Genomic DNA, 27,777 nt, shown 5'->3' on the forward strand with positions numbered 1-27,777 from the left:
CTGATGCTGAGGGAATATAATTTTCTTTACTGTAATTTAAATATGCACTGTGTTGTTCTTGTCATTCATTAAGTGTTTCTTACAGAGTTAACAGGATCTGTTTCAGTCTGTGGGGTAAAAACAGTGTTATAGACAAAAATGAAATGTAAGTCATAACATATAATCTCTACTCTTAAAAGAGTCATTGAAATACATGAAGAGCAGATATAGAAATTCCATTCCTTGTTGTCTTCACAATCAGCACTTCATATATGTACTTACTGCTAGGGATGGAAGACAAAACCAAAATCATTCTTTCAAAAAACATGGGTAAACAGCTTAGATTCTACCTTTTCCCCTAGGACTGAGTACCATTTCCAGGCAAAGGACAGGGGTAGCCTGTGCAACCAAGCTGCAAAGTCATTCCCTAAATGAGACAGAGGAGAAGGAAGGAGAAAAAAAGGAAAAAAAGGACTGAGTGCCAGGGTAGGAACAGACAGCAGAGGAGGAAGAGGAGAAATAATGGGTGAGAGAAAGCTAAAGAGAAGACTCTGAAGGATGATCGCTCTTCTGGATGAAAAGGATGACTTGAAATAATTCCGGCTGTTCCTGCTCTGCGGAGCTCCTGGGGAAGCACCTGGCTTAAGGCAATTTATCCAGCTGTCAGCTTGCGTTCACACAGGCAATAAATGCATCCTGGGATTGTGGCTGCAGCTAGGCACAGGACAGTTTTCCCATCTCATGATTATTTTTGAAATTTCTGAAGTTTTTCCCGTGTTGCACCGGGACAAACGTTTTCTATTTTTCCCCACTGAGAACAGAGCGTGGGGAAGCAGAGACAAGCCGAGCATGGAGATGAGCTGAGGCCAAGGCTCCCAGCAGCCTCACAGCCAGGCAGCTCTGCCCCACGCTCTGCAACCACAGATTCATAACGTGCTCAGCAGAACCACCCTAGGTTCTCTCTATTTTCCTGTGAGCTGGTAAGGCCGAAATCAATTGGCAATCATTTGTTTTCAGCCAAGTTGGCTAGTTGTGATTCCAACTGCATCTGTATTTGAATTTTCCTTTATTTTGCTCTCCCGTTGCTTTGATTTGATGAAGAATTGTTCTGATAGTATTTTTCCTTAGAGCTTTGCATATTTTTTTTTTCCCAAAAGTCCCACTCACGGATGTACCTGCAGCACTGAACCATCCTAAGTCATCATTGGAACACACCAAGGGCAGGCTGGGCTAACGCACCTCGGCTGTGCTGTTGGACCGTACCTTAGAGCACCGGGGTTGTCCTCCTTCCTCGCTTCATCTTGGTGGCTGTAAACTCTGAGCAAAAAAAGAAAAAAGTGCGTTTATAGGTGACATGCTGACAAGACAACTACTGTGCAAGGTAATAATGTTGTGTAGCTCACAACTTCGCCTCATATTGGAAAGATATTTGTCACCGTAGATTTTGCTTGTCATATGCAGAGATGACATGCAGATCTCCCCTCTGACTGATTGAGAGTCATTCCGAGATGCATCCACCCACAAAAACCACAGACATGCTGCTTTACTCAAACCTTTACTTTAACCACTACTTTGTGATGCAAAACTGGTGGAGTTTTTGGTACTTTTTGTGAAAAATGAAATCTTTAGAGGGGTTTTCCAGCATCCTTGCTGGTTACTAAAAACAAATCAACATTAGCCTACTGGATGGGACAATTCAGTTTACTAGTGGGTGGTTTCGACATTCAAATTAAAATGTTTAGTCTGGAAGAAGGTTGAATGGGTAGTAAATAAAGCATTAGACACCGAAGTACCGCACCTCTCTTGAAGTTACCACGTCCCTCGGTTAACACGGCAGCTCCACGTAGGTGGAGTATTTGTCCCGGTTTTATGCCAAATATCAACAGCATCCACTAACCAAGTTAAAAGATTAACAAGACAGGGTCATTCTGTCTGTAAAAGCAAATACACCATGTTACCCATAAAGCTTACGCTGTTAACCATTCATAGCCATGAAACTGGCAGTTTAAGAGCGACCTTCCACCACAGCCTTTGGGAATCCAGTCCTGGGTGCGCAAAACAACAAGGTGTCCAGTTAAAACACAGAGACCCCCTCCAAAACTTCCCTATTAGACTTAGGACAATTCTGTGATCGACAGCAGCAGCTTCTCGAATGCAACACTTTGGGTATTTTTGCATGGCTAGACTTCATAGGCATCATTTTAGCACCCACTTGGGGCTATCATCTGGCTGCCTGGCAAGAAGTTGTAAGTAGGTCTGCAGGAGCACAAGGAACACACATGGCAGTGTCTTCAGATGCTTATGTTGAAAGCGTAGGGGCGAAACTACTCCAAATAAGTTTCTCTTGTTCAGGAATACAATAGGCAATTTTAAAAAAACTATTAAGTATGTGTGTAGGAGCATTTCCCATTCTGGGAGGCGAGTTGAATTGTTATACGGAGCTATATTATGACTTTCCTGACAAAGTATCAATCAAGACTCCATTATGTAAGGAGGTATCCATCACACGCGTCCTATTGAGAGTCCCTGCCACGAGCACGTAGACTGCAATCCGGGCTCCTTTGTCCTGCCCTGTGCCAATTTGCTGTAAAATTGAGGATAAGGCTAGAATTTGTCATTGTAACAGCCTTACGAGCACAGCGCTACAGCTGTGCTTTCTGAGCTGTTATTTGCATTGCCTTGATTAGCATGTCACCTGCTTCATTAGTGAAGAAAATCCTCATCCACAGATTCAGCCATTCATGCAAATTGAAAATACACGGAGATCCTTCCCCTCTAGGACTTTCCATTATTAGTAAAATTGGTAGATTTTTTTTTATTCCTTCCTCTTCTGAAGGTCACTTTCATTTTCACCTTAGAATGAAATCTGTCACTTAAAAGCCTAAATAATCATATTCCCAAACTTTAAAATACTGGAATCCTGCTTTAAAAAAAATCTTTTTTTTCCCCCAAACTAAGAAATGTGAGATGCATGCAAGACAGAGGCATAAACTCTGAAGTTTTAATCTAAGTCTTAAACTGACTCCCATCTGCAAGGGTCACTCAATCATTAATTTTATTGGTCACAAAAAGTTTTCTGCATTATAGGACCTAAATCTCCAGGCTCCAAACTGAACAGCTTATTCCCCTTATATCCACAGGGAAGACTAAGAACAAACTGCCATCGTGTTCTCTCTGATAACGAATCGGAAGGGTTATTTCCTTTCTCAGTCCTCTTTTCCAGACTACACAGTTTAAATTCCTAATGAATCACGTTTTCCAAATCTCATAATCCTTTCTACTTTCCCCTGGACATCTGGCTTTGTTCCCTCAAGTTGTCTTTTGACATTCGTAGTTATTCCACTGACTTCACAGGACACACCAAACTCACCACTTAGGAAGGAAGGATTCCACATGCCAGGTTCAATCTCGGTATCTCTAAGAACTACTTCTACAAAAACAAACAAACACACAGAAAACCCAGCTCTGCAGAGACGGACATGTCTCAAGAAGTATCACTTAACCTCCAAGGAGGATAACTTTCACCAAAGGATAACTTTCAGAAAGTAATAATTATAGGTTCTAATTCAATAATTCTTTGCTTAGAGTCCACAAGTTGTGAATAAAGCTCTTTTGTGGCTTTAAGAGCTATTCAGCTTTTGTAGAAAAGAGCAAGTGTGGCATTTAAATACAGATTCCTCCTAGAGCTTCCTCGAGACCTATTACAAATTGACATAGTGCACACGATCTCAGTCAAAAATCTGAAAATCCCTTACACAAGCATTAACTTCAATAGTTGCAAGGTCAAAAACTGTGCAAGCCGAAAGATTCCTCCCCTGCCACGACACGCAGGGGGAGTTCGGGAAACGCCACCTAAAGCAAACCATGAACTAAAAAGAAAGAAGAAAAATCAAAGAGGCCTAAGCTGACTCCACTAAGCACTCAGGGGAGCTGCTGGGGAGATGGCTACAAGAGCAGAATGCCAAATTGTACTGTACAGCAACTACACTTTCAGCATTTATGGAAACAAATGGTAAATCAAATAGTTGCAGCGTGATGAAGGAATTTTAGGGGGCAGAAAACACAAACTGTTGGTGGCCTTGGGAAACAAGGCAAGAAGAAAAAAAGTGAAATACCTATGGTTGTTATGCGTGTTGTTTCACTGTAGTAACAAGTTTCCAGAAGCGAATGGCATGTGTTTGCTGACGGATGGGAGGAAGGAGCAGCCTTCCTCTCTTCCCCAGAAGCGATTACAGGCTACACCCAAGACACTCAGCAGGGAAGGGAAAGGAATGGCCACGTTAACCCTCTCGTAGCCACCGGGTGAACTCGCCCTGTCCCGTGGCAGGTGAACCCGGCAGCAGCCGCCACCTGCCCTGGCCACAGCTCGGGCGTCAGGAGGGGGTTTTGCTTCACTTCACTCCCAGTGCTGCAGCTGTATCGCAGAAGGGAGAAAAAAATAATACACACAAATAGATCACTTCTTGCATCATACCATATCTGGAAAAAGACAATCACATGTGGAAATACCAGTAAAATATTATGAGGCTGATTTTCACACCGGATTGGGGTTTGCACTTCTTGCTGGCCCTGCATTTTGCCTTTTTAGGTGACCGTGGAGCGCTGTCGCCTACCTGCACCTTGCAGAGGTGCCTTCCCGAAGCGGCTGCCTCCGGCATCGCCACGCAGCACCTCCTCCCTCTCACCTGACGGGAGGGGAACCAGGCTGCCCGGCAGAGCCGAGCGGCTGTTTGTTCCCAAATGGATGGAAGGGAAGAAATGAGTCAGACGTGTCTCCACTACTCAGAGAAAATGAAATCCGTCTCCTTTTATTGCACAACTCTTGACAGCAGGCACATCCGTCACGTTTCCTATGCAAACCCCTTGCTGGGAGCCAGCGGCCGGGGAGGTGACAGGACAGATGCAGCGGGACATGTTCTGGAAACGGTGCGTGGAGTGGGTGCAGGATTGCCCTCGGCTCCCCGGCGCCCGGACTCCCTGCCCCCTGAGGACACAGTCCATCCGACACTCTGCAGTGACCTACAGTAGCGAGACCCACCCTGTTCAGACAGTTGCACACACTTATCAGATTAAGGATGATTAATGGTACCAGGTAGTTCCTGATACTTCTTATTCAAATACACATAATCGGCCAATGCTCCCGAGCACGCAGCACCTCAAACTGGAGCAGCTTTCAAACTCTCACCCAGGCCGGCATCAGACAGGCCGAAGCATCCGAACCCGCTCTCTCGCCAGGGCAATCGTGCTCTCCGTTATCAGGGGAGCGCTGGCTGATAACAGACCCACCTCTTGCCCCTCCCCGGGCTCCGGAGGCGGCAGGGAAGGGCAGGAGCCTCCACGTGCGAGATCCGCGGCGCCGGCGGGCAGGGGCCACGGCCCGGAGCAGCACCGCGCCGTGCACAGACCACCAGCAGCCTCTCGCTGTAGAGTATTTTGCATCATTTATTTAAATACCTATATTTATGCATTTACAAATTTTTCATAGCTCTGTAGCTTTTTTTTTCTTTTTGTAGACAGTATTGCAGAGAAATTAGCTTTTGTAAAATGAGGTCCATGTATAAAACTACGCAATGGATTGGAGGGGAAAGGGGGAGGAAAAGGGGGGAAAAAAAGGTTCCTCTCCTACTCTCTGGAAGCAGAAACCAAAGAAAGAGTGCCCAAATGGAGAGGGAGAGAAAGAAGAGGGACAAAAATCTCAAAACAAGTGGTTCTCTCACAAGTATTACATACATCAGTGCTCAACTACAGTCCTAATGGGATAGTTCATATTTCAATTGGTGCAACGCCTGTTTGTTCAAACTCGAGCAGGCACATAGGTTTCTAATGAAAAAATAAAAGGGAGGAGTCCTACACTGAGCAGGCAGAGCCTGGACAGCCTCGGAATAGGTTTCTAAGTGTCACGGCACAAAACACCTGTAGGAGACTGCACTGATTGACCAGTGGTGCAAACTCATCCCGAACACTTATTTTGCATAAAAAGTTCCCTTTAAGAAATTTTACCATTTAAAAAACCCAGTATCTGAGCTCTTCTAGCCTCAGTATTTTGAGGAAAACACTTGAAAAATACCTCCTGCTTTCCTGATTTGGAAGCTTCAAAGTAATGTTTTGCCTTAATTGATACCAATTTAACAGCTCGTGAGTTCCCAGAGTTGTTTCTGGGAGGAAGAGGCAACAGATATGGCATCGCAGGATATTTACACACATGGTACAAAAATGTCCAGGGGTATGAAAAATCACCAGTAACACTATTTTGCAGCAGCCTCATTTACATCTGTAATTTTATACCATTTATTACATTGTACTAACACACCAGATTCAAAGATGTGCACTCCCTTTAGGACATTCAGGAGTTACAAATATATTGTGATTGCATAATTCATATTGCACAATTGTATAAAAACATAAATACTAGCTACTCTATTTTTTTTTAAATACAAAATACATGTCACATAGTCAAATATTCTTTTCAAGTGCAATTCAGGTGCTCTCTTTAGTCCTTCCGATAAAAAGGCAATTTTGATAAGTTTTGGCACAAGTACAACCTCCATCGTGTGCCAGCAGTTCTAATTACAATACATATGCCCCAAACTTTATATAGTAGCAGTCATATACATATAGTATAAAAACATGGTATTTACAAAATGAACTAAACATACACAGAAGCAGCCTCGGTGGTTGAATCTGAACTCTGGTTTCGCATTATTCCTATGGTTGCAAGAGGGAGAAGTGACCCCTTCTCCTTTATGCTGGTTGCTGTGGGTTCACATTCATGGGAGGAGGGTGTCCTAGGAGACCAATGCGCTGTTTCTGCTTCCTCTGTTCTGTCATCTGGAAAATTAAAAAGTTTGCTCATTAGGCCTAGACACTTCCTGTACGTCAGCCTGCAGAATGAACCATCGCTGCATTCCGTGGTTAGGGTTTACTCCGAAATCCACTTTCTACAATAATGTTCCTCTTCTGCTTGCTATGCCAAGCGCTAATAGATTAAAAAGGCAACTCCAAACCTGCTGTGTGAACTCATCAGGGAAATCTGTGAACTTGCTCGTGTGACTGGCTACTGTTTTGCAAGAAAACAGATCATGAGAACCAAATGGCTGGCAGGAATTAATACAGAGTAACATACAGAAACCTCCTGCTGACAATTCTTTGTAGCTCATCCAACATACAAAACTGGCTAAAGGAGGAAAAAAAAGGAGAGCCCTCAAGTCAAGTTGGGAATACTCTTGTTTGCCGGAATAGACTGGAACACTCCAACGCTTTCAGAGGACAGCAATCATCCCTCTAGATTTGCCAGAGCCAAAGTGCAAAGCAGTGATGTAAGTCCAACTACTTTCCATAACCTTAGTGCCAGAAAGACAAATCTTTGTCAATACTTCCCAACAGATAAAATAATGTTGGTGCCATTATAAAAATGTTTGGCGCCACCAAGTAGGTTGGTGCCATTACAACTTGAAAACAGATCATCTTTTATTACTGTGATATTGAAAAATGACCCTAATTCATTCCTTTCTCTGTTCTCTTTCTTGTTAAATACTTTCCAAGGTTTGGAAACTTAAATAAAGCAAATTCCCATACAATAAAAGGTCACATTTGAGAGATGGTGAAGAAATCCCCCTCCTTTCCGGGGGATATTCAGAAGTCTCCCCATTTCCCCCCAGCTCTGTGCACACCATGAGCGCCACCCGCGCAAGTACAACAGGAACAGACCACCACGCTCAGCCGATCCCCAGGGAAAGGGCTTGAATCCAGTATTCCTCTCGAAACCATAATTACGCTGGATTACAGCCTGCTGCCTTGCCCAACACGTCACCAGAGGGGAGGCAGAACTGCTAGGTTACTTAAGAAAACTGTCCCACAAGGACAGGTCATACTCCACGTTCTCCTTTACAGCCCTCTTGCACGTCTTCTCAAAGAGCCTTGCAGAGATCAGTTGGCAAAAGAGGGTAAGTAGCAGAAAGAGGGGAGTCTTTGCACCTCCCTGCTTTACTGACACGCTCATGATAACAGCCACCCCTCTGCTCTATCAGCTGGATGTTTCCCTTTTCCTATTTTTAAAATAGCCCTCAAACTGGAAGCACACAGAGACAGCAAATACTTCACTTGGGAAATGCCTGTTTATGTGAATGAGTGTCTCTGGACAAATTAAGAACCACAATTGGACAAAACTAACAGACTATTTCAGAGAACTCAAATAAAGAAGTGAGAAAAAGACTGCAATAGGTATTTATGTTTGAAAGAGTTTGCATTCCTCAAAATCAAAAAAAAAAAGGATGCTTGCAGGAGAATTGCCTTTTTAAAAAGAAAAAAACTGAAGCTGAGAGAAATGCAACAAACAGACTGCAATTAGTACTGGGAGGTGTGCAATTCTTGTGCGGGAGGCAAGGCCTACGAGAGGGAACGGTTTTAGTCTTGACCACATTTAAGCAGGGGGAGAACCTCCTGCAGAGCCTGCTAGCTGCACCGGCCCCGCAGCCAAAGCCACTGCGGGAGCGGCCCCATCGCAGGTGAGCGACGCCGAGAGCATTAAAGAAAACAAAAACAAAACCAAGGGGCCTGAAGTTCAGCTGAGCCAAGCTGGACTCTCAGATAGTCGTGTATAATTACACCGGCGCACTCTGCCTGGTTTCAAAGGTTGCTTGTGAGTTGGAATCGGCTCCGGAGAGGAGCGCCAGGCATGTGCCACAGGCATGATCAGGATCCTGGCTGTGCACAAGGCCCGCGGCCGCTCCGCAGGGGAAGCCCGGGCGCCGGAGCGAGTCAGGGCTGTGGTCGGGGAGGCCAAGGGTCCCCGGCCGCCGGCAGGGAGCCTTCAAAGAGCAGCAGCCTTCCTATTCCAAATGCATCTCAGTTACCGGCACCGGGACACGGCCCTGGGACGGCCTGTGGTGATGAGAGCCAACCCTGCTGCTGCAGGCAGCTTTGTTGTCACCTTTTTGCACAGAATTGGAGCGATAAAGATTTTAATACCTTCTGCTGACTTTTTTTGGTGAAAGAAGGCAGTTTTTAACAACCACAGTCTTCAGAAAACTAATGAGCTTGAAGAACACCCAAAGGAGAGACTTTCCCTGCATCTAGTTACAGGTAGATGCAAAGCAAAGTTCCCCAAGTTGGTTCCTTTTCCTAGAGGCAGCTCTCGATCAGGCGAGGGATACACGGGTTGTGTCACCCAACCGGAGCATCCTGCAACTTAACCAGGGCTCGCTCAACAGCACTTAGGGGAATTCCTAAAAGTGATCACAACATTAACGAAGCTGGTTTCCTCTTTTGCTTTTACAGTCAAATAGCTCTCTAAAAACTAAATCCTTCATTCTTATTTTCAGAAAGCACAAGTGTTTTTTTAGTGTTTCATCAGCCGACTACTGCAAGCTTCAGAAGCAAATGTGCTCAGATCCAAGGCTGGCTGGAGTGCATGGAAAGACTCCTGGTGACTGCCGACCACTTTTGAGTCAGACCCTTCAACAGGAAGACGCAAGACATGCTCTAAGATAATTATTTCCAGGCAAAATAGCAAAAATGCTGCACAGCCAATATTGAAGCAGAAATAAAGGAGCAACTGCTTCTACCCTCAGCTCTCTAAAGCAGCTGAAGTGAGCAAGTCCACAGCACAGCATCCAAAAATCAATTACAGCCAAGAGCAGCAAGATTTCCTGTTCTCAGTCCTGCACTTCTAATCAGCTCCTGTGCTCCGCAGGGTACCAGGTAAGAGGGCCCAAGTCTATCAGAAAAGCAGAGCACCACTGGAAGCCAGAGCGCTTCGGGGCCTCAGTCGATACCACCTTGCCGGGACTTCAAAAAGCTAAACCTGCACAGAAAGCAGGTCGAAGGAGGAGGGATAGGAGGCAGGAATCGGGTTAGCACCGAGGGCAGCTGTGCCAGCTATTCTGCAATCACATTCATCCAAGGGGCTAGATATGCAAACTGGGCTAATTAACCACCTGGCCTAGGTTATTAATCCATAAAGATACACGACCAGGTGCCTTCCTGCTGCAAAGAGCTTGCAGGGCAGGTGGCCACGTCTTCCCCTTGGCTTCCAGCTGGGCCGCAGGCCCCATGGGCAGCGCCGAACCGAGCCCTGGGTGCTTCTCCACCCCCTCGCTGAGCTGGGGCTGGGAAGCAGCCCCAAGAGCCCCGAGCAGGCTGGGGCTGCCGGCGGGAGCCACCTGCCCCACGGCTGCCAGGCTGGGGAACGGCGGCCCCGGCTCCACGCGCGCCGCGGGGCTCGGCCCCGGGACGGCCGCAGGGCAGCGCCACGGGGAGCACCCCGACAGCGCCGGGACGTGGGGGCTCCGCTGAGCTCAGCTCCAGGGCGCTCCGCCACGCACGAGCCTTCGGTCCAAAACACCAAGTACAAGGAGGCATAAACCGTACTAGTGGTGAATTCTCAAACGGCAGTTTTCTGGTCTGCTATTATTCCACCTCCATGTATCACAAGCACAATCTTGCTAGCCTCTCCCAGAAAAGAATAAAGCACAACCTGCTTAAAGCTGTTGATCTTAACTACGCACAGGGAAGAGCTGGACCAAAACAAAGTTAGCGTGAGTCCTCAAGCTCTTACAGCAGCAAGACCTGCTGCATTTAAAAAGTAAAAACAAAAAACCCACCCAAACCAAAGCTTTCTCTCCCTAGTGTGTTTGTTAAGCAGAAGCAAAACAGCACAAAGCGTAATATTCCTGTGGGTATGTCTGTGCTGCAGGCTAAAGTGAGAGGGCAGCTAAGTTGTACCTGCACTAGCAAACAGGTGCCTATAGCAGACATTGGTGCAAAGTAACTGCTCACATTTATCCGGGCTCTCCAGGGGTTTTTGAGGTCCAAGCCGCAGCACAGCACTATCAACATCACACCCTCTGATTCACGCTAGGGTTAAAAAAAGCTATGACAAACCCAAAGATATATACCTCCACATACCCCCCACCTATCAAGTTTTACGTTAACTTCAACTTTCTTTTATGCAAAGTTTTGTGCTCGAGAGGTGGCCAATTTGGAGTATTTTGGTTCAGCTGGCACTGACCGGCAGCTCAACACTGGTGCGGGGCTCTGGGGCAGGGGATAGGGATGTTCTGTTTGCTGACTTTTCTTCCCTAGAAGTGGCTGCTTCAGAAAGGCTCTGAGTATCGTTTGCAGGCTCCGTGGGGCTGTAAACACCAGCATGTAAAAGAGGCTGGAAAGACCTTTGCACCGCGCGGCGTCAGCACGTGACGGCGCATTCCCAGGCACGGCGCCCTTACCTGATCTTTCAGCTCTGACAGCTGCCCAGAGAGATTGGTCACCAGCTTCATGGTGGACTCCAGCTTCTCCTGCAGGTTCCTCAGCTCGTTCTGCTCTCCTTCCGAGTCGCTGCTCACCAGCGACATGGCTCGCATCCGGGGGAACCAGTCCAGGTTTCTCTCCTGAAAAGCAGACACAAGCCAATAATTGGTGTTTGCTAGAGAAAAACCTGTATGCGAGCGCAGAGAAATCTTCAGTGCTACACTGGGACATTCTTCAACTACGCAAGCTTTGTGGTAGTTTTATTTGCATCTTACTGGAAAGTTTGCAAAATTGCCCACTAGAGGCAATGAGGCACTTCAGACGTAACTGCAGAAAATTAAAGCTTCTTGTTGCTGGCTTTTCCTTTCCTAGCAGCTCATTCTCTCCAGCTGCCTTTTCTTGTTTTAAGACATGTTTCAGCGTAATACATGAACACTGCACAATAAAATAGCCCAGATCTGATGTCTTGACAAGCATGTTGGAGCACTAGGAGTCTGGTACACAGAATCAGGTAGCAAATGGCTTGGGATAAGCCTGTCAGAATATTTGCTTTTTCTTGAACAGCTTTAAGTCCAATGAAAGGTTTAAGCCCAAGTCTATGTCACAAGGGGGAAAAAAAATCAAGCATTTCAGAAATCCAGAAGCTGTATATGTGCCCTGGTTTTATTAAAGAACACCCCAATGGAGAATGATTTCAGAGCTTCTCATGGCATTGAACAGACAAGATGCAATTCCAGCGCCACAGGTCCCAGCTTTCCAGGTGTCTTTGCTGGAGATTTTCTGCTGACAAGTTGATTTGACGTTTTGGGTCAAGCAAAGTTTGTGCTTGTGAGTTAGAGTTTGCAGATAGAGGAGTTTTGGGGGGTGCAGGTTGGGTTTTGCTCATGCACATTTTGGAGATAAGGGAGAGAGGGTCCCACAAGCAGTGCTGGATGGCGGTGCCCGCGGACAGCTCCGGGCTCAGGTCTCCCCCAGGCAAGACAAACCGAAACTGCTCCCGGTGACCAAGCAGCTTCAAAGACCAAGCAAGCGAGACTGAAACGTCATCAGGCTAAAATGCCCTCTTCCTCATGCTTGAGCTCCTATGTGGACGCAACCCAGAGCTCTGAAGCTCCTGCCCTGCTCCAGCCCAGGCCTCACTATGGAAATGCTTCTATTTTACTTTTCCCCAAACAGGGAAACTTCTCAGGTGTTCCCAGGACCTCAGCCTGGTACCTTCTGATGCCACCTGGCAGCACAAGCAGCTGTGTGAGCTGCTGTGGGGCACAGTGGTGCCTGCAGCAGCAGCCCTGGCTTGGGCAGCTTTGCCAGGAGTTTCATGTCCAGCAGCTGCATAGAAGTCCCTGCTCTGGGAGGCTGTGGGGGCTGGGAAATCTTGGCTTTCACCTCAGGAAAAATAAACAAAAAGTGCCTCTCTAGTTCTCATGGCAGTGCAGAAAGATCAAAAATACCAACGATCGTGCAAATGCGGAGGGCCGCGAAAGGAGAAGGCTGCCGAAAAGGAAACGAGACTCGCTGCTTCCATAAAAGTCTCGTGCGCCGCGGACGTGACTCACGCGGGGGCCGGAGGCCGCGGGCGGCGCGGGGGCATCGCGGCTGCTCCGCGCAGCCAGGGCAGCTCCTGACCCTCCGGCCAGGGCAGCTGCAGGGGGATCCACGCGGGGGCTGCAGCAGTGGGAAGGGGAGCCCGCGAGCGCCGGGAAGCGGCCGGAGCGCCGGCCGGAGCCGCATCCCGCGCGCCCTGGGCTGCCGCTTCCCGGCACCACGGCCGCTTCCTCCGCGCGAGCAGACGGAGCGGGCGCAGCCGCCGGCGGAAGCCGGCTAACCACGAGCGCAGCCTTTCGGGTTAGCGCTCTTCCAGGTAAAGTTGGAAAAGTCCCTCTCGCAAAGCAAGTATCATTAAATCTCAGACACGGGGGCGATGTTGACCAGCCTCTCAAAAATGTCCATGATTGGAAATTAAAGAAAAAAAAGAGGAAGTGGCGCTGCGTGATGCAGATGCGATTCATTCTGAGAAGCGCCCGCTCTGCCTCGCTTCTGCCAAAGGTTTATTCTAAGAAAGGGCTCGGTGGCCACCGTGGCACCGAGTGCACGGGGCTGTGCCTAGCGCCCGGCCCCAGGCAAGACTGATGGGACACGGCTGTTCCTGCCGCTTTCTCCCTTTCCCTGGAAAAAGCCCTGCACCAGGTTGTGCACCAAGGGGCTGCTCAGGGAAATCCCAGCGTGGTCTCCCAGGCCAGCACCGGCAGCTGGTGCTTGGTCCAAACGGGCTGCAGAGCCTCCCGCTGCAGGCAGCCCCAGGGGAACCACACAGGGAGCATCCAGATGCCTGGCCCCTCTGTGCAGGCAGCTCCAGAGCTGCATCCTGGCTCTGGAGCAGGGCTGGGACACTGCGTTTCAGACAGCCAAACCCATCCCTTCACTCGCCTCTGCCATCACCTAGTCTTTAACCCCATAACTGTGCTGGCCAACTCAGGTATCGCAAGGTGCTGCTTGTTTAGCAGGTGATTTTGTCCAAAACTGCAGGATTTCCAGGCACCAATTATACATGCATGTAACCAAGTTTCTAATATTTTCCACAAACTGCAAGCGCAGTCATTTCCATATCTTTCTCCAACGCTGACATCACTAAGTCCCCATCCAAACACTTTAGGGAAGCATCCTGGCCTGCCACTTGTCATCGCTGTCGGTGCCTTGGTTTAGCTCCCCTGCCCGGCCACCACGGATGGAGTTTTGCTGAGCCGGGTCTGGGGAAGCCGGAGTCCCTCGAGGCCGCTGCTGCCGCTGAGCATCACACACGTGCTGCGGAGCACGCGGCAGCCCAGCAGGGAGCTTAATCCCGATGGAATTCCTTTCAAGTCAGCCATGTGCTTTGGGAAGGAGGCACGTTTCAAAGCTCACAAGACCGGTGAAACACGGGCTTTGCTTACCAGGGACCTGGCAGAAGGGCCACATTGAATAACCAGAGAGTAGAAACAGCCAATATTTTCCACCTCTGCTATGGCACTTTGCTCAAAAAGCAAACAGGAGCACTGTGACAGCTAGCATGATGTCTGGTTTGTATGAAGAAGTAAATTTGGGCATGAAAGAAAACCTTTAAGTCTTCATTTCCTTTCCAGGTGCTCTAAGAGAACCTGCACCGTCCCTTCCCTATATGGATGGCTTATTTTCTGAGGGTGACACAACCCACCTTAAGACGTGGGAGCGAGAGCTGCAGCTGAGGACACGTGAGCTTGGGCAATCCCTCACCCTGCGCTGCCTCCCTTTTGCAACACGGGAGGCTGTGCGACGTGCCCCGGGCGCAGCACGAGGCCGCAGAGCCGCGGGAAGCGGAGCACCGGCTGGGAAGCCGCCTGCCGAGCGCTCCGTGTGCGGAGCGGCCCCCACGGGTGGACAGGCCAATTCCCAGCACGGACACGACCTGTCGCCTCCTGCACGGCCGGCAAGACGCCTGCAGGCCGGCCTGCTGCAGCGCCCCGCGGCCACCGCGGAGACCTTGGGAGCGAGCGCACACGCCTGCGAGGATGGGCAGAGAAGGCATTTAAATGAATTAATCTGTAGGGAGTTGCACCGAGTTCACATTAGTCATTTGGGTGTGGATGTCGGTGTCTGGCCAACACGATAAGTGGATCCCCCCACCTCCCACACACACAGCATTATTCAGACATCACCTGATCTTCCCTGGTGACTACAAAGCAATATAGCAACCGAGCCACACGCCTTTGTTCCTGGGAAACCCGAGCGCCGGCCCGCAGCGCCATCAGCAAAGCTCCCACAGGAACCTCCTCTGAAGGCATCGATCCATCCTGAAGCCTCGCTATCTTAGACGAGCATCTGCAGCGGCTCAGCTAGATGCACATGTGCTAGGTCATCGGAAGGCCTTGATTAACACCAGGAATTAAAGGCCAGTTCTAGTATCACTAGCTGCTTCCTCTTTTCTTATGGTTCTTTCTTTGATAATTAAATACATAAGATCATTCAAGAAAGCTCTTGGAAGGTAACCTGCTTCATGTGAAGCTGTTTATCATCTCCCCAGATCCATAAAGTTATCAACCTTGGAAGCACTGGTAGGAACTTCAAGAGAGCAGATGATTCACTTGAACAGCCAGGGCGTGGATAAGCGTCCCTTTCACATCAAACAGAGCCAGCAATTCCACTTTTCCCCTTGCCTTTCCCTAGCAATGCCTAACTAGGAATATCAGGATGTCTCACAGACTTGGAGCCAGACATCACCTGTTCACCTCCCTACCAAAACCGTGCAAGGACAGGACAACATTAGCATGGTTCCAATGTTACAGTGAACAAACAAATGGGAATTCCACAAAAAAAAAACCAAAACAACAAACTACTATTCAACAAAAATATCTTGAGAACTACAAACAACTAAGACAGACCCATATTTTTCTCCCAGGCCAGAAATTTTATGGAAGCAAACTTGAGAACAGAGATATGGTAGGTTAGGTTTTGCCAGATCACTGTTGTCTTTTGCTGTTGAGGAGGATTAAACCTTAAACTTGGTTTCAAAGTTTACTTATTGACTTTTCTGTGCACCCTGACATTCATTCATTAGCCTCTATCCTTGAAGAACTACAAAGGCACTAAATTGTAATTAATCGTCAATTTTCATGGCTAGTTTCTTTTTATGCTGGATCAGAGTCCTGCAGGCTGCACTTCATGAGCAAGATTTGGCTCTGCTTCATTCAGTACAGCATGGGGTTGCCTAAAAATCACCTCTCTGCACACACTATAGTTCGACAAGAAAAGATTAGATTTGAATATCATTCTTAATGCCTGTGAATATTCACTAACACAAAAAATGTGGACAGTTTCACTTGATATCAAAGTACCTAAATATTTTTAAAGCACTGGAGGCAACTCTCAAGCTGATATTGAATATAATTTCAGTATCCTAACTTCTGTTTCAACTGTTCTGTGATGTTTGTGGAAAAAATACAAATTTTGATTGCTGCCAAAAGGCAGAAGTTCAGGAGGTTTCTACAGATATTCTGCTGGGAGTCAGAGTAAGGTGAAGCATAACTGAGGTGCCTTTTATAATCACAGCATGATCTAGAGCACATGATGCTTCCTACCCGTAACTATTAAAACGTGTCTCTATTTTCCTTGAGCAACGGTGCTGCATAACAGGCGATGGAGAAAGAGCTGCCCAGCTGCCCCATCTGTGTCACTACCAAAGATGTTACAGTGCCACCTTGAGTCGGAAAAATCCCTTTAAAGCTGAGCAAAATAACTGGGCTTTGGAGGAGCGAGGCAGCTGCAGGCACTGAGCAACCACAGGTTCCCTCTTGCTCCATGCAAACAGAGAAAACACCCAATAAATCCAGTGAGGGAACCTGAAATACTGGGACCAGTGATGCATTCAGGCTTTCCTTCAGCTTTTACTTACAATTTTGTTTATGGAATGAAGACAAGATGATGTGAATCAAACCTGAACCATGCACTGAACAATTCCTAGATCACCTCAAGCAGAAGACAGATCTTCTGACTCCTATTGAAGACTTTAGAACAGGTCTGGTGCAGAAACAGATCTAAAGTATTTTCAGTTCAGATCTTCTGAGGCAGAAAAGAGCAAGAGAAGGTTTCTAGTATCAAAGGGCAATGGAAAGAAACCGCTGCGGGGTTTCAGAGGAACATTTGCCAGATGGGTCTTGAGGAGGATCTGAGCTGCGGGGCCTGTCACGCCACGCTGTCCTGCCCTGTGCAGCACGGCTGGGCACCCCTGTGAGCTCCCAGAGCTGCCTCCTGAGGAGCAACAGCTACGAGACACAGGGAAACCCCCACCTGAAATGCTCCGCTGTGTAAGAGGGCACCTGCAAGAGACCCTTGGCCTGTGCACAGCTCCTGCCTGGCCCCCTGGACACACTGGTGCCAGCTCCACGAGCGGGAATCCTGCACTTCTGGCACAGGTTCCCACTTCCCACGTTTCCTGCAATCACGTTCCAAGGCTGTGCTTTGTTTCCTATCTAATTGGAACTACTAATCTGAAGTTATAATTAAGATGTTGTTAGCTAATTTGAGTCATTTTTTTTAACCAAGTTTGAGCACAGCACAAACCCCCCTGCACAAGCAGCAGCACTGGAGCAGTGGGCGATCCCGCCTCTCCCAGCAGCACTTCCATGGGGGATAAACCAGGCAGCAGTCTCATCGAGTTGTGCAGAGCGCAGCAGCGATGCACTTGGCTGTCTCCCCGCGCTAATCCTCTGTCAGGTGACTGTTCACAAGATTTCCTTAAGCCCTCATTACAGAGGCAGAAATCCAGAACCAGGGCGAGCACTTCAGTGACCCCGAAGTAACATGTTCAACCTCTACGAGGTCTCAGGGGGATTTACATTCTGAGCAGGTCAAGACAAATTGCCCCCATAGAGGTCTGCTGCACCTCCACAGTGAAAAAAAGTCAGATATAAGACATTAAGTATTCTGCTTTTTACATGAGTATAGTTCCTGAGGCTGAAAGCAAATAGAGAAATAACTAATTGAAATGCTCTAAGTCAGAAGAGAGCTTTTGCTACCCAGCCAGCAGACACAAATTAGTAACTGGGGTTTGGAAACAAAGGGTCTAATTCCAGGAGCTCTGAACCTGCCATTTGGCACACAAGCCTCCTAATTCTCTCATCACAAGGCTTCACCATTGAGCAGATACTAATTGGAGTTTCTTACAGCAATAAGCTAAAATCTTATGACAACAAATCTTCACAGTCAGTTTAAGGTATTTATCCTGGGACAGGTTATAACCTGCACTTCATACTTCATCTACTGGCCTGGAAATGCTCCCTCTCGAGCTGCAGCACAGCAGCTTTGAGGACAGAGCAACCTTTTCATCCTCCAGGACCGGTCCAGGTCCCTGGAGGCTCCCGCTCCATCTGCAGAGGCTCCACAGTCTCTCCCACAAGCGCTGTATTTACCAAGCAAGTAGCCCAGCAGATCAGTCTAGTTTAAGGGGAAAAGATAACAAAACAAGAACCACCCTCCTACTCCCACCACCACCCCCCAAACTCACCTTGATCATTTCTGCCACGTAGCTTTCCGGTCCCGTATATTCCGTCGAATCCTTTACTTTTACTAACACAATAAAACACAAGTAGTGCCACATATTGTGCTCTTCTTTAATATGCTCTTCAAAAGTGACTGTCTTGTTGTCAAACTTATCTCTTTCCAGACCTGCAAGAGTGACACAGACACGATCCTTAGCACTTGTAGAGAGTTGTTCAGTCCTATGAACAAACTTGTTTGGTGGCATCTTGTGCTTCTCTACAGTCAGAGGTCATTCTGAAATGAACTCTGGATAATAGCAATGAAAGTCCGTAAGAAATGGTCACAAAGCAGTGGGAAAAGGAGAGAAAAAAAGCGGCATTAGGGGCAGTGGTTACCTTTATTGCACCTAATGGAAAACCTTTCTTGACCAAAAAGTGGCCACCTAATAAGTAGGTAGCCAATCTTTTGGATTTCCTGACTCATTTCCTACTTCCAGGCATAATGGAACCGAAATGCAACACGTGCTTTGCAGCAAGCCTGCAAAGCTACTTGTGGCAGCACGAGTGTTATGTAACTCCGTGCCACCGTGTCACCTGAGCACGCTAGCCGTGCAGGCCCCACGCTTGGCTCACTGCTCCGCACCCTCATGGCCTTCATCTGCTTATAAACCCTCTCCTGCTCCACTATGGAGCTCTTCTCACACACAGGAGAATCTAAGGATTTGAAGAAAAATGGTGCGCTGAGAACAAACCTGTTCTCTCTCTTCCCTGCCAAGTTCCTACAGATGATCCCCGAGAATATCAGCTGGTTGAGAAATGCCACAGAACAGCCAGTAACTCAGGACTCCTTCTCCTAAAACCCCTGCTGCTTGGGTGCGCTGCAGCATCCTGCCCAGTCCTTAAGGGCACATTCCTACACTTACCACAAATAAAGCACGTGGTTTTTAAAATTTCTTCTTTCTTCTGCTTTTCGCTCCTTAAATCAGCGAAAGTGTCAATGATGACACCAAAAATCAGGTTAAGAACAATAATGATGACCATGAAGAAGAATAAGAGGTCGTATATCACCCTGGCAGCAAAGAGAGGCTCCTGCAAGACAGAGTTTAACGTTTAGCAACTCAAACACCTCAGACTTCCTTCCTCACAAGAACCACATGTGCCACCCCCAGTCTGCCTTGAGTCGCTGTTTCTGATGCTTTCCAGTGATAACCTAGGACTCAAAACATGGAATGAAACTCAAACAAGGAGTCAAATTAGGTAGCTGAGAGTACACAGCCACTGTGAAGTTGTTTTTTGGTGGCCACCTACAAGTCCTTCTTCCTCCAACACAGAAATGAGCTCTTCCCATATCTCCTCCCTGCAGGCTGCTCCTCATTGTAACCCCTTGTTAATCTGCTTGTATGTCCACACAGCTCAGTACTGCCTACAGTCTTTGACTGGAATTTCATAGTACATTAATTCATTTATATTAACAGCCATGTATCCTCTCAGATGAGACCTGAAGCTTGGCTGCCCTCAGCAGAGACCATTTCAGTCACTAGAGGCCCATGCGCCTAAGTCCCATTTTGCCAAAGTTCTTTCAGGAATTATGCAACTTTTAAATCATCTTAAGAGAAATCAGGCCACATTTTACAGAACAGCTTGAAGCTGCAGGCCACATGTACTGCTCAACCTCCTGCTTGGGGCAAGCAAAGCAGCCCCCGAGCCACTGGCAGAGGGGCAGTGAAGGGGGGACTGAGCAGGACGTTGTTCCCAGCTGCAAGGCGTGAAGGGGAAGGTCTCACTGCTTCAGCTGTGCCACAACAAGGGCTCCAAGCAAAGTCCTTCCTTCCTGAGGGAAGGACTCTCTTGCTTCCCAGAGGAAGCTCTTCTGGGCTACACCTGCAAAGTGCAGCCTGCTGGCTGTAACATCTGGCTCATCCAGGCCCCACTTTGGACAGTCCTTCAGCTAAAAAAACCTGTTTCACTATAAAGATAAGGAGCTGCAGGGTCTTGCTTGGGCAGCCCGCAGCTTCACGGGCTGCTGCAGAGATGCAGCTGATCTGCAGAGGGGGAAGGCGCCGGCGCTGCTGCTGCGCGGGCCGCACGTGCGCGCCGTGGGGCTTTACCTCCTTGGAGGGCTTCCGGAGCACGTCCCCCACGCCGCCCCCGCTGCGCAGCCCGTGACTCAGCACCGTGACGATGCACATGAGCAGCGTCTCGCACGTATGCTCCTTGTTCTCCTCCTCCGCCTCCTCGGCGACGGCTTCTGCGAACGCAGCAAGCACAGGCACGCTGAGGAGCCCGCGCGCTCCGAGCAGCTCCCGCTGTCCCGCTGGGAGCCCGCCGCGTGTGGGAGCTGTGCGGAGCGGAGCCCGGGAGCAGGCGTCTCCAAGGGGCCCTTCGCATCCCGCGGGCTCGGGCCCGCTCGGGCTGGGGACCCTGCTGTGTGGAGGGCGCTCGGGGGCCAGCTCAGCGGCCGCCTGCTCGTGCCGAGCTGGAGCGCTCCGACTGCTCGGGGCCTCGTGCCCAGCAGCCTGCACTGCTGCGGGGCTGCAAAGGGCTAATAGCTCTGCCTAGGGAAAGAGCACTTAGGTAACACGCTATTTCTGACCCCCAAACATTTGGTGGAAGCCTCCGATTCTGCTGTTTTGCTAGAATCCCTTAATCTCACATACTCCCCCGTTAAAGGTCTCATGACTTTCACAGCATGATAAATATGCTCACAAGTAGATCCCCCTTCCCATGGGCTTGGACAGACCCAAATCCCTGTGCAATCCAGAAATATCCTTCAAGCAAAATAGCAACTGAAGGGGAAAGACTTGGGCATCACCAACACTAGGGTCTCATTTCACGTGCATGTTCTTGATCAAAAACCAAAAATCCAAAACCCCCACACACCCAGAAGGCCATACCTACCCTGTCTACTTGGACTTGGAGTACTGCCTGACACTATAAAAACGGTTTCCTTGGTTAACCAGGGCGGACAACACTGACAAAGTTCTGCTTCATCCTTCACAGGACGTTATGCTCTGAGATTGCACTTAAAAGGCTAATGTTTGAAAATAATAAACTTTGCAAAGTAGTAAACTGGATCCCTTTCTCCTCAAATTGGTAAAGCAGATAATTTAGGATTATGACAGTGTTTTATCTAAGCATGGTCTGGGTCTAGTTCCTCCATTTTGAATGCTTCAGGTACCAGACGTCATTAATGTTACCAGTTTAAATGAAGCTGCAGCAGTTTCAAGCTGATTAGTGCCATGATAGCTTGGTTCCCTGATCTGATTGCATAAGACCTCTTTTTTTTTTGTTTCAATTTAATGAGCTTCACTAGAAAAAGTGCAAAACCTCCATGTATGGCATAGGAATTAGACAGAGATACTCACGCTCAGAAGGAATGACTGAAGAGCAGTTTTCACCACTACCTGCTTTACACACATCTGAATAGAGAAACTCCCCCGTCATGGTCTCGCCCGACTCCATGCGATCTAAAACACAAGTTAATGAATCAAATGCTTTAATGTTTTTCAGGAACTAGTCCCCAGACACCAAGGCATCCTACCAAAGACCCTGCACAACTAATAGGCAGACCCAGAACTGTGTGTTCTCCTGGAGCTTGGGAGTTCAAAGGAAAGATTCCTATTATTTCTGTGAGTTTAAGATGGGAGTTGAGCATTTATCTTGCATTGGCTCCAAAGGCAAAAAAGCAACTGATACTGTTCCAAACCCATGTTGCAGGGCACACATTTTCAAGATGCCTTGGGGACTTGCCCTTGCAGCCTTGCTAGGGTTAAAGCAAACGTGGAGCCACGTTGCTGCGCGGCCCTGGTGCTTCTCCAGCCGCGAGCGGGACAGGCAGGCTTGGGCCTGTCGCAGGCTTGACAGTGACAGCAAAAAAGCACTGGAAATGCCAAGTAACACTTGCTCAAAGGTCAGGTTAAAAAACAAAGCAGCAGTTGGAATAAGGCAAAACTCAAACCCTTCCTGTAACAAGTTTCTTCTCTCAATTTGTTCCCAGCCAGTGGAAAGCACCCCCAGCTTTTAGCTTACAATAAGAAAACTAACTTCAGCACAGAAAGTTAAAGGAATTTAAACTACAGCAAGTACTTGAAGGAAATTAGTGGAGTATAAAGCTACAAGCAAACTAAAGGTAGAGATGGAAAGCTCTAGTTCTCAGAATCATTTTTGGTGCCACTTCCCCTCATAACCATTCAGTTGAGAGAAAATATCGTTTTTTCATGCTGAAAGCAAACCCCACCATTAAAACCCCAAGCATTTGGCAAGCAAGCTCTGTGAGTGCAGAATCTTCACCACAATGGCCTACCTAAAGCCTGCTTGAAATTAGACGGGGAAGAGGTGCAGCACAATTAGATAATCTCAGCTGCTTTAGCAAACAGCAAGAGACAAATCTCAAAGGGGTGCAGAACAGGGGTTTCTCCACCCCCTTTCCCCTCCTCACACTGCAGCAGATCACAGGGGTTTATAGACGACCCAGTGCATCTGCTTGTGCCAAACTTCATTTATTTGTTTTATTTGATGCAAACAATGTTCCTTGCAAGAACAAATTCAGGAGGTAACCAGCACGCGCTGCAGTCTTGAAGAATCAAGACAGACAATTATCACTTTCCTCAGCCCTGGAGCAGTCAAAGCACCCACCCACCTGGCAAAAGTGTTTCATTCGGGAGCTTATCTACTTCCAGGATGAAGTCATCTTTGAAGAACAAGTATCCTACGATGGAGAACAGGTAGACCAAGATGAGGGCGAGCACGGCAGTCAGGATGATGGAGCGCCCGTTGCGAGTCACGCTCTTAATGACGTTCAGCAAGGTCTCCTCTCTGTAGACCAGGTCAAAGAGCTGTGGAGAAAGGCAAAAGCAAAGGCTGTTTCACCAGTACGTCACCAATAAAACTGGTGGCACGTTAGATGTCTGCATCACATGACATGGCCTATTAGCAATACAACTTTTTATTGTTATTATTAATATTTTGTTTAGGAGTTATACGGCAAAGGAGGATTGAGTGGGAGGCTTGGGGGGCACGCACCTCACTGCCCCTTACTTGCCTCACACACTTCAAGGCAGCTGCACCCTCCGCCTCCTCATCTGCACTTGGCAGCCGTGGTGAAACCACAGGGGCTTTTTGGTGCATCCGTCACCAACACGACTTGAGGGGTTATGCTGGGTAACCTAACCAAGCGTCTGGGATCATTACGTGCTTAAATGCTACATGTGCAGAGCTTGCTTCAATTCACAACTGCTAACAAACTCTGCTGCAGTTTTTCCTTTAGCATTATTTGCCTCATCTTTTAAAAAAATTAAAATAGCATAATTAAATTAGTTAATTTATCAAATATATAACTAAAGTGAGCAATATTTTCCACCAAATTAGCACTGGCAAGAAAACACTGGTGTGGTTTTTTTTTGAAGGTGTTTTAAAAACCCTGCAGACAGAATGAATACTTACCAACAAGCTATAAAAAAATTCATGTACGAAGAGGCCCAGAGCACAAATCAAAAGGTACAGCAGGTGATAGAGGAATTCCACATCCATGATCATCGCCTTGTATCCTCTAGTGAAGGTCCCACAGTTACCCACAAAGCTCATCAGAAAAATGATTTTGTTACAAACCTAAGGGTAAATCAGCCATATATTAGCTTCACAAAAATAAAGCAATTTCTCCAAGCTGGTGATAACTGAGCTACATGATGGCTTCAACAGCTATGCTACAGCACTGGTTACTTGCCATCTTTCTGCAGAGTAGCAAACTGCTTTTTGCTGCATTTTCTACACAGCTTTGGCAGAGCCAAAGCTAAAACCACAGACCTCTAGTAAAACATGTGCCCCGATGCTTATCTTCAGCTTTTTATCTCATGGCATCCACATTTGAAGGTTCAGAGAAGAAAATAACACCACAACCCTAATGTGAATGAAGTCCTCATTAAATAAGTGCTCAGCAGCTACGAGCCCTGATGCTCGTGCAGCTGAGCAGTCTCTTGGGCTGCAGCAGCTGCTGCTTGTTACTGAGTACTCCAAGTGCCTCGGCAATTCGCCCTCGGATCAGGTCCTGGATGCCGTCAACAGCAGAGGGAAAGCTCCCTTGCACTTACCTGCTAAACGCTGCGGCCCCCCCCACAGCCGTGGCAGCAGCGTGGCCCCCACGAGCACGTGGTGATGACAGGGACACTACTAAACCCTGCTGTGAAGAGGCAGCCGTTGCAAGAAGGGCAAAGGCTTCCAGGAGAGGCACCCGTGCCCGGCTCCTGCTGACTCAGTGGGAGAGCAGCGCTGCTCCCCGGCTCCGAGCGCCCGGGAGGTCCCGGGCAGCCCCGCTCCCACGTGCGCTGCCGGAGCAGAACCGCTCCGGGTGGCGCTTTGGGCTGGCAGGCGAGACACACCTGGGGAACGTGGTGTTCAGCAAACCTTACCCAACCCCATACTGCTGCAGTTCAGTCACTGGGCCAGGGCAGGGTTTCAGAGACCAACTTGGAGCGCTCCAGGGTCACAGAGACCTCTTAACATTTTTAGCCAGGGTGGGAGCTGTTACTAGGCTGTCACAAGACCCTAGAGCTCTTCCCTTTGGGGAATTGGGATTAAATGAAAAGCAGCAAGGCATTTCTATTAAGAAACAACCCAAAGTGGGAATTACTTCTTCACCAAGCAATGCTGCCACTGCCACAATGTACCAGACTATTTTTGTCCAACATCTTCGCGAGCAGATACAGAATCTTACGTAAGATGCAACAGAGCTTCCAAGCCCACTCAATACTTACATTGAATGCACCCAGAAGAAATAAAGTGGGCTGTAAACCAACTGAAAATATTAGTCGTAATATCGTCGAAGCTATTAAGGCTCGGATGCCATGGGGCTTAGGAAGAGCTATGACTATAGCCAAAGAAATCAGCATAGCAGTCCACAGCAAGCCTGACAAGTGGGGCTCCAGCGTACCTAGGGTGGAGAGAACACACAAAACCCACAAACCTTCAATACTTTGTTATACCAAATAAAACCAAAAATAGTCAGATAAGTGCCATTTTATCTCCTTGTTGTGCTATATCATTAATCTCCCTGTTCAGGCATTACCGATTTCAAGATGGAAAGTAGAGTGTCTGAACTCAATGCCTTCAGCAGGTTTTAATTACAAGTTTGTTACTGGAGCATTATGTAAATAGGCACCAGTATTATAGGATTCTTCATTTTCCTCTTCATTATTGCACACCTTGAATGGTGAAAAGCAGAGGCGTTTTGCTAATGTATTCTGCAGAAGCACTGAATGGGAAGGCAAGAGACAGACGACAAACTCAGCAGGTCCCGATTCACAGCCTATTCTTCTATCATGCCTTGGGTCAAAAACCTTGCACCATTTTTTACCATCTCTTGCTATTTCTGGTTCTATTTAGACTGTCCCGTGAGAGCATCTGCTTACATAACATCAGCCGGCGTTGCTAAAAATACACCTCTGTGCAAGAGCGACAAAAATATGATGCCTAAAATACTGGTTACTCGGGGTCCTTGTGGAATAAAGACGTCTTTTCCTGACACTCACGTGAAAGTGTTTTTCTTCAAATTACTGGGACCTCAAACAAAACAGTGAGATTCCCCCAAATTTCACTCTGCAGCCCTTTTGCGGAAGTTCAGAGAGCTGCTGAGCAACACACGCAGGGATGGCTCTTCACATCCCAAACTCAGGCAGCTTAGAAAATGTTACTCTCCTCCAACCATAGTGAGCAACCATTTAATTTTGCTCCAAACCACTGCAGATAACTAAAGGCAGCTGAGGATAGATGAAAATTAAAACTTGATAAGCTTAAAGTCAAACAGATGCTTCCACCGTGTGAAGGGAGTTTCGGATCCCAGAACGAGGCAACAACTGCCCTTGCAGCTGCCGAAATCCCAGCGGGAGGCTCGGGACATCCTCCCGAGGCTCCTCACGCCCTTGGAATCGCAGCACGGAGCCGGCGCTCGCCGCACCCAGCCCAGCCTCACGGCGCCCGCTGCCAGCGCGTGCAGTCCCTCCCAGGCTTGGGGGCTGAAGAAACGTGCAATTCAGAGAGCTCCACGGAAAGTTCTCCACGTATCTGGATTCGAGCAATTTAAATATCTAGTTCTAGGCACCCAAGCTGGTTTCTGCTCCCAAAGTCATAAGTTTTACAGCTTCTGCTGTGCCGGCATATGCTAATCAGCTGCTCCGAGTTCAACATGTTTGAGCAATTCAAGACGCTGAGAATTTCCTCCAAATGATCCGTTTTGGAAACCTTGCTTTCTTAAAGCTGCATATATAATATATACACATATATATTTAAACATTCTTGAGGATACCTAGTCAAAAAAGATTTTATCAGAACTTTACTTGATAAATTATTTCAAATATGCAGGGTTGGGCACCTTCAAAATGCCAAACCGTCCTTCCTCCTCCCCTGATCTTGCAGCTTGCCATCTCAAAGACCTTGTTTAATTAGCAGTTTTACCAGTGGCCGTAAATTCAGACTTGCAAATTTTAACTTGTGACCTTTGAGACTGCAGATGGAAAACTCGGTTGCTCTTTCTGCTTGTTAAAACCTTTAAACCACCAGCTGCTCAGAAGGGGATGCTGGTAACTCTGCTGGTAACTCATCCAACACTACTTGGGCAAAACTAAGGCTCTCCTTAGTTTAACTTGACTGAGGAACTGCAGAAATGGTAAAATGGCATTTATGTCACACAGTACTGAACAAGAACCTGCTTTCAGGCTGTTTGCCATCTCTGAGCTCTGCTTTCTTTAGGCTTGGCAACTTGTAATGATCAAGGAAAGAGGTGCAGGGAGAAGTTCAACAGAAGATAAAAATCTGCCTGGCCCAGCTGTATAATGAATGTGAAAAGAAAGAAGTGAAGGCTTGAGCATGAATCATGCTCTCCAGGATGAGGTTTTACTTCTGGGATTCTTACTTGCCTCAGATGACACAAATGTGGCAACAGCTCCCACCCAGGTATTTCCTCTTTACCAGTTTGACAAGTGATAAACACATCACACGGACACTCGTAGGAGGATTTGTCCGTCCGCTTCCTGGTTTTTGTTAACAGGAACCCACCAGTCGGCGTGCCATAGGGTGCATCCTTCAGAGATGCTCAGTCTAGGCAGAACCAGCTGGGTCTGATCAGGTCTTCCTGGGAAGCATTTACTGAGTTGGCTCTAACAACCATTTCTCTCACACAAACCCACTGTTCGGGTCAAAAATATCTTCCATGAGACCTACTAGAGTGAGATTGTGCAATCCCTCATGAACTGCACATGTTGTTGCATAGTTTATGCTAGAAATGAAAGTTCAGCTGCTACCCAGTTATGGCAAGGAAACCGAGCTGCAGGTTTGGCCAAGACTGGGAGGCAGGGCTGGCAACTGTCCCTGGGTCCTCAAGCCAAGCTTGAAGCTAAGTGCTCAGATAGGCAAAGCCCTGAGAAGAGAAAGTGCCAAGGGAGAGATGAGGCTGTCAGCATGGATGTGCCCTTGGAGGGCGCTAGGGAAAGTCACATCCTGACTGCCCACATCACCTGTGTTCACAGGTAACCTCCCCTCCGCTGCTCGGCGGCCCACGCGCCTCCTGACGTGG

At 47.9% G+C, this 27,777-nt stretch overlaps 1 protein-coding gene across 1 annotated transcript in view; it reads right to left on the reverse strand.

Annotated features, from left to right (window-relative positions):
• Nucleotides 1–5,661: 5,661 nt before the first annotated feature.
• ITPR1 (inositol 1,4,5-trisphosphate receptor type 1) overlaps nt 5,662–27,777 on the reverse strand; it is a 146,767-nt gene continuing 124,651 nt past the window's right edge. Inside the window, exons 53-61 of the mRNA XM_026035482.1 lie at nt 24,965–25,140; nt 23,658–23,822; nt 22,855–23,050; nt 21,581–21,682; nt 20,324–20,463; nt 19,139–19,304; nt 18,242–18,402; nt 11,205–11,366; nt 5,662–6,807 (exon numbers count right to left, since the gene is read on the reverse strand). Of these exons, the coding sequence (XP_025891267.1) occupies nt 6,721–6,807; nt 11,205–11,366; nt 18,242–18,402; nt 19,139–19,304; nt 20,324–20,463; nt 21,581–21,682; nt 22,855–23,050; nt 23,658–23,822; nt 24,965–25,140 (1,355 nt within the window). The 3' untranslated portion in view covers nt 5,662–6,720. The remainder of the gene's footprint in view (nt 6,808–11,204; nt 11,367–18,241; nt 18,403–19,138; nt 19,305–20,323; nt 20,464–21,580; nt 21,683–22,854; nt 23,051–23,657; nt 23,823–24,964; nt 25,141–27,777) is intronic.

Source organism: Nothoprocta perdicaria, unplaced genomic scaffold, assembly GCF_003342845.1.
Source record: "Nothoprocta perdicaria isolate Ctin4 unplaced genomic scaffold, notPer1 scaffold_16, whole genome shotgun sequence".
In the NCBI taxonomy this organism is placed as follows: Eukaryota; Metazoa; Chordata; class Aves; order Tinamiformes; family Tinamidae; genus Nothoprocta; species Nothoprocta perdicaria.